The sequence below is a fragment of the Perca flavescens genome, chromosome 20 (genome assembly GCF_004354835.1).
Source record: "Perca flavescens isolate YP-PL-M2 chromosome 20, PFLA_1.0, whole genome shotgun sequence".
Taxonomy (NCBI): Eukaryota; Metazoa; Chordata; class Actinopteri; order Perciformes; family Percidae; genus Perca; species Perca flavescens.
In genome coordinates, this window is record NC_041350.1 from 29,017,100 (window position 1) to 29,032,800 (window position 15,701).

The 15,701-nt window shown below is 40.0% G+C and overlaps 1 protein-coding gene across 1 annotated transcript in view; it reads left to right on the forward strand.

Moving 5' to 3' along the window:
* The first annotated feature begins 609 nt into the window (after positions 1–609).
* Positions 610–15,701, forward strand: part of brf1a (BRF1 general transcription factor IIIB subunit a) — a 131,013-nt gene continuing 115,921 nt past the window's right edge. The window contains exons 1-3 of the mRNA XM_028565554.1: positions 610–857; positions 5,711–5,919; positions 7,901–7,981. Of these exons, the coding sequence (XP_028421355.1) occupies positions 5,736–5,919; positions 7,901–7,981 (265 nt within the window). The 5' untranslated portion in view covers positions 610–857; positions 5,711–5,735. The remainder of the gene's footprint in view (positions 858–5,710; positions 5,920–7,900; positions 7,982–15,701) is intronic.

Consider the following 15,701-nt stretch of genomic DNA (forward strand, 5'->3'; position numbering starts at 1 on the left):
AGGGAATTAAAGAGGGAATTTCATCCCAAAAACACCATTAGAAGATAACTTAATTTGACTAACTCACACTGTCTCATTAGCTCAAAATAAACCTTTGATTTAAAAATAAATAAATGTATAAAGTAGCATAAAATGAAAAATACTGAAGTAGCCTACAAGTAGCCTACCTCAAATTTGTATCTGAGAAAATGTACTTATGCTACATTCCATTAGTGGTTGGATATCAACACAATGTATAAAAATCATAGTGCAACAAATAATTACGGCATAAACATTGGGAATAGAAAGTATGAAGAAAGAAAAAGACACGATTTGACTTTATTTCATTCCCCACATCCATTACGTCCATAAATGTAGCTTAACTGTCCCTTTAAAAGCAGGAAAGTAAGAAGTGCATATACACAAGTAGGGGATTCTGGTGCCGGTGTTAACTCTATATGCTATACTTTTAGCACATTTTACATTATCCTAACACCCAAAATCACAATTACAACACAATCATGACTCTTACACCTCACGTCCAAAAAGAACGGACCCAGTTTTATTATTATTTAAATTAAACATTTTGACACTGCGCCACCCCTCCGGTCCGAGTTGGTTTCGCCCATTTGTCCACAGCACCAAACGCACATGTTGGGTGTGTTGTGTTAAGGATTGCAGCGATATCACAGTATTTAGCAAACCTCTGCGCGCTGTCACGTTGCTGTTTGCTCTCTAATCAACACAGTGACAATGCGATAAGTGTCGCAGTCAATGATACATACTTTAAAGTCTGATATACTTTATAAAACACTCGGTGGGGAGGCTTACACGCGACCCAGCGTGGCTGCAAACGGCTGCTGTTCACCGGTCTGAAGGTATGTAACGTTATACTCACCGGCACCTACACACTCTCATTGTGTGTGTGTTTAACCACCGGTGACGCTGCTATGTTCATTAGATACTCATTACATCACGTTCATGTCTGTTAAGGTGTGTATGAAGTCGGTGTTGCCGGCTAGCAGCGCCCCGTTAGCTTCTTCCCCTCAGCTGTCAGCATGTGAATGGTTCACACATGCTGTTCTAACGGCTCATTGAAAAATTATATATATTAAACTTAATTTAGGGGAAAAAACGAGACAGGTCATGGTTGTGGTTGTCGACTTTAGCCCGTAAAAGATTTGCAATTTGGCCAGCTAAAAAGAAAACGCTGAGCTAGCCCCCCGGGTGCAGTGCCACGTAGCTAGCCGGCTACTGGGAGCAAAGCAGAATCACTGCAGCTGATGCAGATATTTTACTCGAGTATAAGTAGCAATACTGCACTACTGTTACTAGTAAAAGTCATGCATTTAATATAACAAAATCATTAGCATCAACATATACTTAACGTACAAAACGTAAAAGTACTCATTATCCAAAAATGGCCTGTTTTAGAATAATGTGTATTATATTAATGGATTCTAATTATTGATGCATTAATGTGTTTGTCACCTCAATGTTGCAGCTGGTAAATTTGGAGCTAATTTTAATAACTGCTGGGCAGTGTGGTGGAAAGTAACTTAATAGCAATAAGTAACATTCTACAAGTACTCACAATTTTGAGGTACTTAAACTTTACTTGAGTATTTCCATTTCATGCAACTTTTTACTTGAACCAAACTACATTTGTCTGACAGCCTTAGTTACTTCTCTGACAGTTTTCCCTATGCTAGGGTGGCCCTGAGAGGCCAATGCACTGCAACTTAAAGGTCCAGTGTTTAACGTGTTAGTTGTTCTTTATCAAAATCTGTGTTGCCCGTTCACAAACTTGTCATTTTTCATGAATATTTACCACCATCATTAATTCCAAGTATTCCTTTTGGCTTGAAATTTTATATTTGCGTTTACATGAACTGGGGTAGACGCTCCATATTCATGCACCATCTTGAAAAACGTTAACCGGTAAGGGACCTACAGAACGTACTGCTCTGCCTTTGGCGTTCTCGCTGTCACATGATAAACTCACAGGTGCTGCTAATGGGTATCGTCTCTTCCCGGTCCCGGCAAGTTTGAAGAAGGAAACATGGAGGACCACGCGTATTCAAAATCCAAATTTCAGGAACAGGAGCAGGGACGTCACTAGGATTGAAAGCCCCCCCTGGCTTAGCCCCCAGAGTATTTGTAACTTGCGTTTGCAAAATCTTTGCACTCACATCTTTTGTTACTGTATTAGAGCTACACTTATGTCAACAACCAGTCAAGAAACCAAGATGTTAACGAGTCAAAAGTGACAGACCTTTTAAAGTGGCTACTGTCTAAATACAATAACCTGATGGCGGAAGTAATAAAAGATTTGGAGTAATGTTTACTGTATATACTGTGTACTGTATGTAGGATTGACATCATTTTATTTTCACATGTGTATCTGTGGGCATGTGCTCATCTTTAGCCTAGCCTACATTTAGGCAACATCTACATATTTATTTAATTTATCACAGTCAATGAATGCAGCAGTATGCAGAATATAGCTAGCATATATAATAAATATAATGAAATAATTTAGTTTAGGCTATGCATAGTACCTAGACCTGCCAACAAATGCTTATTGTTAGAAGAAAACCAAACAATCCTTAGACCTATAGACCACTACTGACCTCAATCACACCGGCTCCCTCAGAATCAACTGTTCTGCCAGTCTCCTGCTTCTCTTTCTCTCTGCTGAAATATCTTCCAATATCCATCTCATCTGCTCAATGAATTGAAGCATACACCGGTACAATAGCATTAAAGGTCCCATGGCATGAAAATTTCACTTTATGAGGTTTTTTAACATTAATATGAGTTCCCCCAGCCTGCCTATGGCCCCCCCAGTGGCTAGAAATGGCGATAGGTGTAAACCGAGCCCTGGGTATCCTGCTCTGCCTTTGAGAAAATGAAAGCTCAGATGAGCCGTTTTGGAATCTGCTTGTTATGAGGTCATAACAAGCAAGGTTACCTCCCCTTTCTCTGCTTTGCCCACCCAAAGAATTTAGCCAACCCATGAGAGAGAGACATCATGGCTTTCAAACGAGAAAAGTGGCAGTTGGTCAAGGCCACACCCCCCCTCTCCACCTTGCCCCTCCCACTCTCCTCCTCAATAGCTTCAGACACAGAAATGGCACATCCTAAGGAAAGCTCATTGTGGGACTGGCTCTAGTGGCTGTAGTTCTGCACCAAGGCTGAATTTCGGGAAAGAGACTTCAGATACAGTATTAGGGGACCACTAAGGTCTATATAAAAGAGACTTCAGATACAGTATTAGGGGACCACTAAGGTCTATATAAAAGAGACTTCAGATACAGTATTAGGGGACCACTAAGGTCTATATAAAAGAGACTTCAGATACAGTATTAGGGGACCACTAAGGTCTATATAAAAGAGACTTCAGATACAGTATTAGGGGACCACTAAGGTCTATATAAAAGCATCCAAAGAGCACCATGTCATGGGACCTTTAACAGGGACCCTACGACATTTAGTTTTCAGTGACAACAACATTCTATGGGGATTGCTATTGTTTTAGAATATGCCTACTATAGAGATAGGCTATATTATTGGCAGTTAACCATTTCTTGTATTTCCCTCGTTCACTCTAGCTAGACTTTAGTTTTCCATAGCAAACCAAAATATCCCCTTTCCTTTACCTCAAGAAAATGTAGCTTAGGTAAGCAGGTCATTAAAAACAACTTAAAATTTCACTCTGTATCACTACGTGTAATCAATCTTCCTTTCACCATTAACGTGTATATCGGTGTGTGTATGTGTGGGGGGGCGGGTGCATAGCTAGTGCCCTTTTATATAGAGAGTGTGGCCAACTAGGGAATCAAATGTTCTGAGCTATCCTGTTATGCAATTGGTTCCAAGGTGGTTTCGTGGACTCCATGTTGGATACCAACATTCATCTGATTCCCATTGACACAGTGCAGGGAATAGTGGAAAATGTAATAAATTATTTAAAAAATGACATAAATCACTGAAGAAATGTCCAACTGTTTAGTGTTTGGCTGCAATGAAAGACAGGGAACCAGCAAAAGATTTCACAAGTCCCTCTGTGAACCAAAATGGCAAAGTATGGGAGTTGTTCATTATTGTGTGAGGTAAATGTCAATTTCTCTCTTCAATATATTAACTTTCATAGGACAAATATAGTAATACCATCGTTAATGTGTACCATGCCTTCAAAAAAGTTCTAACACTGCTTAAAGTGCCCATATTATGCTCATTTTCAGGTTCATAATTATATTTTGAGGTTGTACCAGAATAGGTTTACATGGTTTAATTTTCAATAAACACCATATTTTTGTTGTACTGCACAACTCTCTCTCTCACTGCTGCAGCTCCTTTTTTCACCTTGTGTTCAGGTCTCTGTTTTAGTTACAGAGTGAGATATCTTCTGTACTATCTTTGATTGCACTTGCACATGCGCAGTAGCTCAGATGTAGATCAGATGTCAGCTAGCTCCATAGACAGTAAAAGAGAGGCTGTTTCTCCAACTTCAGTCAGTTACAAGGCAGGATTAGCTGGGAGACTTCTAAACGAGAGCGCACATGTAAGTAGTTCTTTTGTAGATTATGGTGAAGTTGTAGCAGTGCTTTGCCATTGAGAACGAGGTAGCATGCTAGAACTAGCATTTAAGTTAAGTTAATAAAGTGTCTTTATTATGTTCATAATAATGGAGGGAAAGTGAAACACAGCTTGGACGGGGATGTTGTTTGGCTTTTAAGTTTAGACAGCTACGCCGACGTTTGCGCAACAGCGTTAGCCTAGCCTGCTAGGTAAATATTACACTGCCTTCAGTTTCCTATATCTGCGTCCATTTTGTCAACATAAGACCTGTGGCGTTAGTGCTCCTTTTGTACCATAATTTTATTGAACGAAAAGCTTTGCTCCTACAAGATGGGTGGGTTTTTTGTTACGTTACACACAAAGCTAACTGGCTATAGTTAGCCTGTACATATGCTAGCGGACATTAGAAAGGTAAACGCTGCTCAGAGACTTATTAGGCGACGTGGTCACTCACTACAATGGGCATTTTTTAGAGGGCCATTTACGATGTAGAAGGTAAATATACACTGAAGTATTTCTGTAATGGCCTTTTACATATTGACAAACGTAGATAACATGTATATGCCAGTTTTATGGTGAAAATAAGCGATTTATTTCAAGATAGCATATTCGCCCCATAGGGTTACACTGTAGAGTCATCTGACATTGGTCTCCAATATGGCGCCCATGATTTGAGTTGGCCACACTCTCTATATAAAGGGCACTATGCACAGTGAACTTCAGACCAAAGAGTAGCGACGAGAGTTGATTGCGATATATGATCTCAACGCTAGATGGGAGAAATTCCAACACATTGGACCTTTTTTTAAGAAAACAGATCACATCACACAACATTAAGAAAACACACGGAAATAGATGACAACACGCAACAATAAGAAAACGCACGCAAATAGATCACAACATGCAAGGCTAAGAAAAAGTATAAAGTGTCATGAAATGGAAATAATCAGGAAAGCATACATCCCTCAAATATGTACTACTGCAAGTACTTCCTGCAAGTATAATACTTGAGTAAATGTGCGTAGTTTACTTTCCACCACTGGAACTGATTGTAAAATCCACATAAGAGCATTATCTACAAAAAATCCATGTAACTGTTGTTGCTTAATGCTGAGGTTTTTTAATTACCCTGATGTTTTCCCATCAGGCTTTGAGGCTCGCCGTCCGCCACCATGAGCTCCAAGGTGTGTAGGAACTGCGGCAGCTCGGACATCGACGTGGACCATGCCCGCGGCGACGCCGTCTGCATGACCTGCGGCTCGGTGCTGGAGGACAACATCATCGTGTCCGAGGTGGAGTTTGTGGAGACGGGAGGCGGCGGCTCGTCGGCTGTCGGACAGTTTGTTGCTGCTGAAGGTGAGCGCGCGAAAAAGAGCTTTTTGTAGATGGTGCTTAGAAAGATAATCAATATATAATATAGAAAAAGTAACGCACACCGGGGGTTGTAGTGAGGTGCTGATCACTGTAGGTGACACATTTCTTATTTTTTTAGGAAGATGCACAAATCATCTGCTTCATTGTTGCCTGGATAGAAAAATTATCCAAACTCTGGCTGTTTAACTGGAGCAGTTTATGTTTATATGTGCTTCTTTTGCTCTTTAATATATAGGAGCCTTCTTGGTAAAAAAAAAAGGTCATGCTTTGATTGATTCAATTAACTTAACTTAATGAGAGAGGGAGTATGGTGGCCAGAAGGGACAAAGTTTAACAAGATGCAAGAGAAACTCTGAATCGGTTAGTTGCCAGTGTGACCTTTTTATTATTAATAATTAATCTTTTTATTATCTGTTAAAGCTATATTTTTACTGGAAGTTGTTTCTTTGGATTGGGTAAGAAAGACTTTCCTCTAAAGTCTCTGACTTTCTGATTGTATTTCTAGGTTGTTTTTCAAATTGGAAATGAGAGCCCCAAACATTTTTGAATTGTACTTTTTTGGGATAGCTTAATCTAAAGTCGTGTGTGTGTGTGTGTGTGTGTGTGTGTGTGTGTGTGTGTGTGTGTGTGTGTGTGTGTGTGTGTGTGTGTGTGTGTGTGTGTGTGTGTGTGTGTGTGTGTGTGTGTGTGTGTGTGTGTGTGTGTGTGTGTGTGTGTGTGTGTGTGTGTGTGTGTGTGTGTGTGTGTGTGTGTGTGTGTGTGTGTGTGTGTGTGTGTGTGTGTGTGTGTGTGTGTGTGTGTGTGTGTGTGTGTGTGTGACTCATGGTCAATGTGTTGTAGTTCCTTCACATGTCCACTAGAGGGTGCGGTTGGATTACAATACTTCATGCTTTGTTTTAGAGCGGAGATTTAGTTTAGGTTTGAGATAATACATCAAATATTTGGGTTCAGAGCTGAAACAATTAATTGATTGGCAGAGAATAATTACAAAGTTTTTCCTAGTCTTCTTCAAATGTGCTCTAGAAATAAACTTTACCTATGATCGTAAATTTGTATATCTTTTTGGACTGTCGGTGGGACAAAACAAGACATGGTTCGGGACTCTGAGCAACATTTTTCACAGTTTTCAGACATTTTATAGACTTAATGACTAGTCTTAAAAAATAGCAGGTTAATTAACCGTGAAAACCAGGCTAATGTTGGTGGCAGCCCTACTTGTGTTGTAATAGTAAGGTAGTTATCTAAATGACGTTCCCGCCGCTGGAAACAGTCCAGAGTTTACAGTCCAGCTAGTCTCGCGTTGTCATTGCTGGAGTATGGTCTACATGGCCTATCTATTGTGGGATCGGGACATTTCTTTAAACCAATCCCAACTGTCCTGGTCGGCGCTAAGCCCTGATAGCGGGGTAGCGAGAGGGGAGGGAGGCGCGAATTATACCAGCAATGAACATCTGTTGAGCCAGACTACTGTCCAACAAACTCAGAGTGCCTGCTGTTGATCTTTATTGTTAATTAAGGTTTATCATCAAGCTGCGACTAAAGATTATTTTCATTATCGATTAGGGGTGTGCTAAAAAAATTATTCACATTTGTATCGCGATTCAAACTCTACCGATTCAAAATCGATTCATAGAATTCCAAAAATCTATTTATATTTTTTAATTTAAAAAAAGTCAGTTAAGTTGTCTATCGACTTCTTAAGTTTATTATATCGTTCATAAGTCATTTTGATTCATTCATTTTTAAATACAGAATTTGTGCTGAATGAATAGAAGACACTTGGTATGAATCTATGATGAAATAGTATTGCATAGTATTGCGAAATAGTATTATGTAATTTGTTTTCGGTATTTATGTCCAAGTAAAGAAAAGTAAGTTGTTTTTGACTTTCATAGAAATAGAAGGAAAATCCAGTTCTTTCAGTTCCCGTCCTGATGTGAGTCTGTCTGATCTTTTGTTTCAGGTGGAAATTTCAACCCATCTTTTGGAGATGCACACTACACGGGAATGGGGAGGGAGTCGAGAGCTAAGACGCTGCAGAGAGGTGAGTGACCAGCAGAGGGCGCCACATGCCTTCGTTACAATCTACTCGAGCCCCTGCTGCACACTGAAACGGCTTTGTTCCTCCTAATGGTGAAGTTTGAGTCTTTGATAATGTGACTCGTGTTACTCGATTTTCTTGTTGCTTTCTGTTTCATCATTTATACACATGTAATTAGGGGTGTCACGATACCAAAAATTCAGTAGTCGGTGCCAATAACAGTGAAATAACCTGATTCTCGATGCCGATTTCGATACCACGGTAAAAAAAAGGATTTTCTAAGATTCCATGTACTTTAACTTTGAAAAATATCAAAATGTCATAATAAGACATATAAAACATGTGCAATAGTAACATAATAAAGTGCAATGACTGGTCATAGTGCAACAACTAGTGTCCCCAGATACATTCCAGACTTCAGGCATCATCAGACAGCTTAGACGCCGAGTTGGCTAATTTCATCCTGAACAGGTAGCTAAGCATTAGCTTCAGGCTAATTTATGACCGCTACAAGGGACGGGCATTTTATGTCATTTCAACATTCGTGTACTCACATTGAATTATATAGCTAGAGTACCCGAGTTGGTTACTCGCAAAAACAATTGAGACGCTGTCAGTGAAGTGATCTCGACTGGTCCTGGCTAACAGTGGCCATGCTAGCCATGCTAATGGCTAATGTTTAACGGAGGACCAGGCAAGCGGGCCACGGCTGTTTACAACGTGTAGCCTGTTCAGCGGCCGTAGCCGACAACGGTGAGTTATTTGAAGCCAAGAGAGGGGGGCTGTAAATCGGGAAGAGGACCGTGATTTTTGCAGTGAAAATGCCGTTTTAGGCATAGACAGTTAAATATATTGACCAACAGATCCCGTTGCTCTGGACGGAGACCAGTGAAGGATATTATAGCTGTTCACATAGCTCTTCTCTGTGGAATGATATACAAGGTTTCATTAATGGACAATTTAGCTCAAACATACATTTATCTAATTTTGATATCCTCTTTTACTTTTCTGACTCAAACTCCTCTGTACAATATATAGTCAACTTAATAATTTTGCTTGGAAAATTCTTTATTCATAAATCGAAATTTATGAAAAATAAACCTTTTCAATGTTTTTAAACTTGACTTAAAAAATTATATAGATTGTATTTTTGGATTAGAGGGTAAATCAGCATCAAAATGTATGCAATGCTTATCTGATTTAACTTTATAATTAAACTGTCTGATCTCTGGCTATGTACTTTTGTTTATAATTTTTTACTGACTATATATTTTTTATTTATTTCAACTGTATCTATTGACTGATATGTATTTTTTTTATTCTTTTACTTATGTTTTTTTATTCTTTATGAAAACATGTTCTGTAACGAAATGAGTTGTGTACTACAAGGTCAGTCTCTTTGTTTTGACAAATTGTAACAAATATTCTGCAATTTAAAAAAAAAAAAAAAAAAAAAAAAAAAAAAAAAAAAAAAAACTGCGCAGCCTCCAACTGAGAGAAATGACGTAAATGTGACGTGAGCAACCTGTCTGAAAGTTGTAAGTCTTCTGGTAGCTGTGCCAAGAGAAATCTCAATCATTCCCAATCTTACAGAGACGGAGAGTGTAGGTATATGTAAGGAGATAACATGGGCACAGACTAATTATTGCTAACTAACATGCTAGTTAAAATTAGTAATTATACTTAAACAGCTCATGTTAGTCCAAACTGCCTGCGAGCTTCTCCTGTACTACACAGTAATTCCTCTACTATGCGACAGTAACTCTCGTGGTTATGACCCAATCATTAGCCTATTTTTATAAAAATGTTACGGAGCCATAACGTGAGGTACAAGGTAATGGAGCCTTTTATACATTGACATGTTTCTTTAGAAATAAACAACGGACAAATAGTCTTTAAACGCTTCAGATGTAAAGTTATTCGCTGTCAAAATGAATGGTGGTAGTAGAAGAACAAAAATAGCCCCCCTTCCCCTATTCCAAGAGAGTTGCAGCTCTTCTCTCTGTGATTTTTCTTTCCCTGTGATAAACGAGTGTGAGCTGATAACATAGGCCCTGTTGATAAATATCTGTCAGGCTCTAAATTTACCTTTTCCTTGTTCTTCTTGGGCCCCTGGAGGGCCCTGTGGTGTCCCCCGCACCTCACCCTGACACAGCTGTTTTATCTCAACTAGGGCTGGGCGATATGGATAATAATTAATATCTGTCAATTTTTAGGGGACTATTATGCAATATACACTATATATCTTTATAGTTTCTCTAAAATACCATAACTGTTTTGTTTGTTCTGTTCTGTTGAAATTCCCCATCAGAATGTCCTGATAAAGTGACACTCTGAGGTGGTCTGCTGTCATTTTGAATTGACCTGAACTCAGAACAATGACTGACGTTAAACCAGTGGAGTCCGTAGCAATTTGGCTTTCAACTATGCTTGTTGTTGCTGTGTGTAACGGTATGACGCCCTTACTTCAACAAGTATCACTATATACATTTTCTATCATATCAAAAATTACACCAGAATTATTGTGAAAAATATATGCTACACCCATAACATCAACAACAACTTGTTGAAAGAGACTGGGGAAAAACCACTCGGCTGATAGGCTGGCTGCCGGGCAGAGAGCCTGAGCAGCTGATTACTGCAGCGACGGCCGTCTGCTCGGCTGATGTTTCAGTAACGGAGCCACAGAGCTGTCAGACTGCAGCAGACGTGTGTGTGTGTGTGTGTGTGTGGGTGTGTGTGTCACGGTGTTTGTCACGGTGTTTGTCACGGTGTTTGTGTGTGTGTGTGTGTCACGGTGTTTGTCACGGTGTTTGTGTGTGTGTGTGTGTCACGGTGTTTGTCACGGTGTTTGTGTGTGTGTGTGTGTGTCACGGTGTTTGTCACAGTGTTTGTGTGTGTGTGTGTGTGTCACGGTGTTTGTCACGGTGTTTGTGTGTGTGTGTGTGTCACGGTGTTTGTCACGGTGTTTGTGTGTGTGTGTCACGGTGTCTGTGTGTGAGGGAAGATAGGAGGATGAGGATTGTGGAATACTATATACTACTTTTATATTCGGCTTGTAATTGTGTGCGTGTAGAGGCTTTAAGATATGTTTTCTATGCTGTTTGATTATATGCATGTGTGTATACTGTAAAAAACAATGTCACACACTGCTTAAAGCAATAGTTGATGCTTACCACGGTGGAAATTAAATGTGACATAAGAGGATCAATACCGCTCTCAGGTCTGCACGGTGATATGAAGCAGGGGACTGTTGGCTGAGCTTAGCTTAGCATGAAGACTGGAAAACTGCTGTCCTGGCTCTGTCCAAATGGACAAACTCATCTACCAGCTCTTCCATAGCTCACTAACGTACCTTTCTCACAGCGGGTCATAGCAGGTTTAATTAGAAATGGTTCCATTAAGGCGAGCCGGTCTCATGCCGGCTCACTGTCATGACTTACTGGGATGTGGTCAGTCTTCACTTTGATGAACAACAATACAATAAACTTGACAGGCCGCTAGTTTATTACAACACAAATCTGACGATGTATGCATGGGCACAGTGAGTCCTAACCCTACATTCACTCAGCTTTATATAGTCTGTCCCACGTCATACAGAATCTTGTTTGTGTGTGTGTGTGTTGTCTGTTTGTTGTCTGTGTGTTGTCTGTTTGTTGTCTGTGTGTTGTCTGTGTGTTGTCTGTGTGTTGTCTGTGTGTTGTGTGTGTGTGTCTGTGTGTGTGTGTTGTCTGTGTGTGTGTGTTGTCTGTGTGTGTGTGTGTGTGTTGTCTGTGTGTGTGTGTGTGTTGTCTGTGTGTGTGTGTGTGTTGTCTGTGTGTGTGTGTGTTGTCTGTGTGTGTGTGTGTTGTCTGTGTGTGTGTGTGTTGTCTGTCTGTGTGTGTGTGTGTGTTGTCTGTGTGTGTGTGTGTTGTCTGTGTGTGTGTTGTCTGTGTGTGTGTGGATTTATGACCCTCTGAGTCTGCAGGCGTCTCTCTATGAGAGGAACAGCTCTACTTTCTTTCTGTCCTCCACAAACTTTCCCCAGCGGCCGTCTGCACCTCCTCCTCCTCCGTCTCGCTGCCGACTGATTCATATCTGGGAGCACAAACCCCACCTCTTCCTGTATTTGTGTTGGACAATAATGTATGATCAGTCCCTTATGTATCGGTACACAGTGAGTGTGTGGACACTACGCCTAGAATTTAAATGTAGCTTTAAAGGCAAGATTTATGTGCAAAAACACACTTTGTCTGAATCACAAAATGGAGCTGCAGTAAAAACTGAGTGCGTGGTTCCCATGAATCTAGATGTTTAGCTGGAAGGTGTGTGGATATAAATTCATACCAAAATAATGAGGCGACATATCTTCTGTGATTCTAGTTTGTTCTACATAATTTATAAAAAAAATCGAGTTACTTTGAAATTAGTTGCTCCACCATGGCTGAAACTACTGTCTAATTATTAAAGAAATAGTTATTTGATATTTTGAGACCTTGCGAGCGGTGGACTAAAACATCGATACAGCTGTCATATGTGTTGATTAAATACAGTGGTGCTCGTAAGTTTATGAACCCATGCTAAAGTTGACTAAAAACGGGAATAAAAAAAATGTATCTTAATGCCTTAATTAAAAAAATAAGGAAAAATACAACCTTTTAAGGACACCAATTTTCTTTGTGAATGAATAATGTACCGTAAATAAATACATGTTCTTCCTTAAAATACAGGGGGCATAAGTATACACACCCCTATGTTAAAAGTATGGGCTTATCTGCTAATGTTAGCTACCGACCGTTACCTTGAAACCATCCAGCAAATAGACGGTACCGTAGGGGGATTTTAACGTCACCGTTCATTTTACACACAGTTTAACAACAACACAAAACGCTGAGTGAACATTACTACGTTTTTCATGTTGGTTTTGAGCGCCATGCTCCCCCACTAACCTGGAAAACGGTTTTAAAACCGTAGCGTGAATACAGCATCTCCTGCAGCGGGGAGTCAGAGGTAGAGGGACCGTCACCGCAGTGTTCGCTAACGTTAGCTTCTCGTCTCCTCTGGGCTCTGATAAACAGTAAATTCATCAAAGTGTCCACCATGCTATTTTCTGCCGCGGTAATATCAATATAGAGGAAACACTGTCAGGATTGGTATCAATCCAAACTTTAAAAATTAACAATAAAAGAGAAACCTTTTTGCCACAACATGAACATATTATAAATGAATAAATAAATAAATGACATTGTGTACAGGCTAATATTGAACTAACTAAAATGCAAAGGAATGTAAACAACAAAGACAAACTGCATAATGACACAAACTAAACTTGGTGACTGCCCTGTTAACATTGAACTAATGGAGAACTAACTTAAGTGCAAAGGGATGTCATTGAATTGCCTTGTTGCTGAAAGGTGCTGTAGAAATAAGTGTGTGTGTGTGTGTGTGTGTGTGTGTGTGTGTGTGTGTGTGTGTGTGTGTGTGTGTGTGTGTGTGTGTGTGTGTGTGTGTGTGTGTGTGTGTGTGTGTGTGTGTGTGTGTGTGTGTGTGTGTGTGTGTGTGTGTGTGTGTGTGTGTAAAATTTGGCACCCCTAAGATAAATAACTTTTTGATACGCAAAGGAAAACAACACTTGGCAACAAAATGCACACACACTTAAACAAAATGTCGAACTATTCCTTCAAGCCAAGAACTGGGCTAACATGACTGGCGCGAGCAGGGACCTTATAACTGTGCACGGGGCCCTTTGACCTTCTGGTGGACGTGACTTAGCTAGTAAGGAAATCTCCAACCCAGCTGGAGACGCGTGGTAGGTACGGGTGTGAACGGCTGGTGTCGGCTGTCCACTTGTGTTCGGATCACCGAAACACAATTTAAAACCCAGTAGTGTAAACAGGGCCCCGGACAGCGCTCCAGCTATTAACTTAAGGACTAATGAACTTTCACTCGTGCCTTCGATGATAAACAAACCTAACACGTTCTCTCTGGTGATGGGGGTTAAATTGGACTGCATGTGTGTGTGACTAGGGGCCATAAATCACCTGTTTTCTAATCCAGGTGTATGTAGGTATTGGTACAAACAGCTCCCCAGATACTTGGATCATCCCGTGTGGATGTATAAATGCCACTCTGCTTCAGAGTGTCCCAGTTTTTGATCGTATTAATGTTATGAGGTGTTATTTATATATATTTAGAGGCTCCTATGAAGGAATCTGTCACTGTTTTGGGGGTTTGAGCTGAAGAGTCACGTAAAGGGCAGGAAACAAATTATTATTTTTTTAAATAATTACAGCTGCAGCGCTGAGTCTCTGCCCTACTTATAATCTGTGACTCAAACTTGGTCGTAATGAGGGAAGCAGTTCACTTTTTTTTTGTTTGACACCAAAGCAACCGATTCAAAACTTATTTCTACGAAGCTGTGAGTTTATTTTTTCTTTTCTTTGGTCTCTTGCCTCTAGGTATTTGGTTTGTTTTCTGATTGTGTCTGGCTTCTTGGGGTTATATTTATTTGTATTAATCTCATGTATTTCTGTACTGCATGTCTTCTATAAAGTGATGAGCCGGAGGAAGCAGTGTTAGGGTCCTTTTTTAATTAAATCTCATTCGTAAAGCTCAGTTGTTTACAATCAAACGTCGATTTGGCATTGCTTAAAATGCTATGCTTGTTTTTCCTCTTCATTAATGATGAAGCAGGGCTGTCAAAATTGGCCAAAAGTGACATTAAATATTACTTCCAAAAAAACACGGGTTCAAATATATTTGAATATTTATTTGTGTGCATTATGTCCATAAGCGGGAGACAAACTACTTGTATAGGTATAGAGGTCAACCGATAGTGGATTTTACCGATACCAATAGCTAGGTTGGGCCGTATTTGCCGATAACCGATTAATCGACCGATAGTATTTAGAATTGATACTGGATAAAACAGTTGACAAAATACATACATTTTTTCAAAAAAAGTCCAGACGCTTTTGCCAATAATCAAAATAATAATGTCCTATTTATTGATATTACACCCACAGCAATGCTACACAAGCATGTGTGTTTAAAACAGTTCTCCTACATATTTGGAGTCATCCAGTGCAAAAATAAACATAATGACCATTATAATTCATATAAAGGACAAACTATTTACATTTCTTCAATAAAGGCCCAAATGTATGCCAAATCTCAAAACAGTGACGCCATTCTTCTCCGTAGAACGGTTTAGAATGTTTAGACCTAGCCTGACGTGGTCCTACTCAGATTCTAGTCAGAATGGGAGTCTGAAACCGATCCATTGGGCTGTGATTATGGGGCGTGTTCCAACCCAACCAGGAAAAAAAATGCATCTGCATTCATTGGATAGACCTACAACCAATCAGAGCAACGGAACTCAACACACTGTATCGTCTCCATAGCAACCACTCTTTGCACAATGCATTCATTCTAGCTTCCGACTTTTAGACTTTTTTTGAAGCTGGATATATCATTTGTTACGTGTAAATATAAATGTGATAACGTTAGTGATGGTGGCATGCTCGCTACAGTCGCATTTCTAGAGATGAATCGGCGAAAACACGTTTTTATTTCAATGATTCACGACTTCTAACGCTGCTGGGCGCTCCCTCTCTTCACTCACTCTCTCTCGCTCCACCATATAACGCTCTCTTTCCAGTCTCTCTCTATCTCTCTCCACCATATAACGCTCTCTCCAGTCTCTCTCTATCTCTCTCCATCATATAACGCTCTCTCTCTCCAG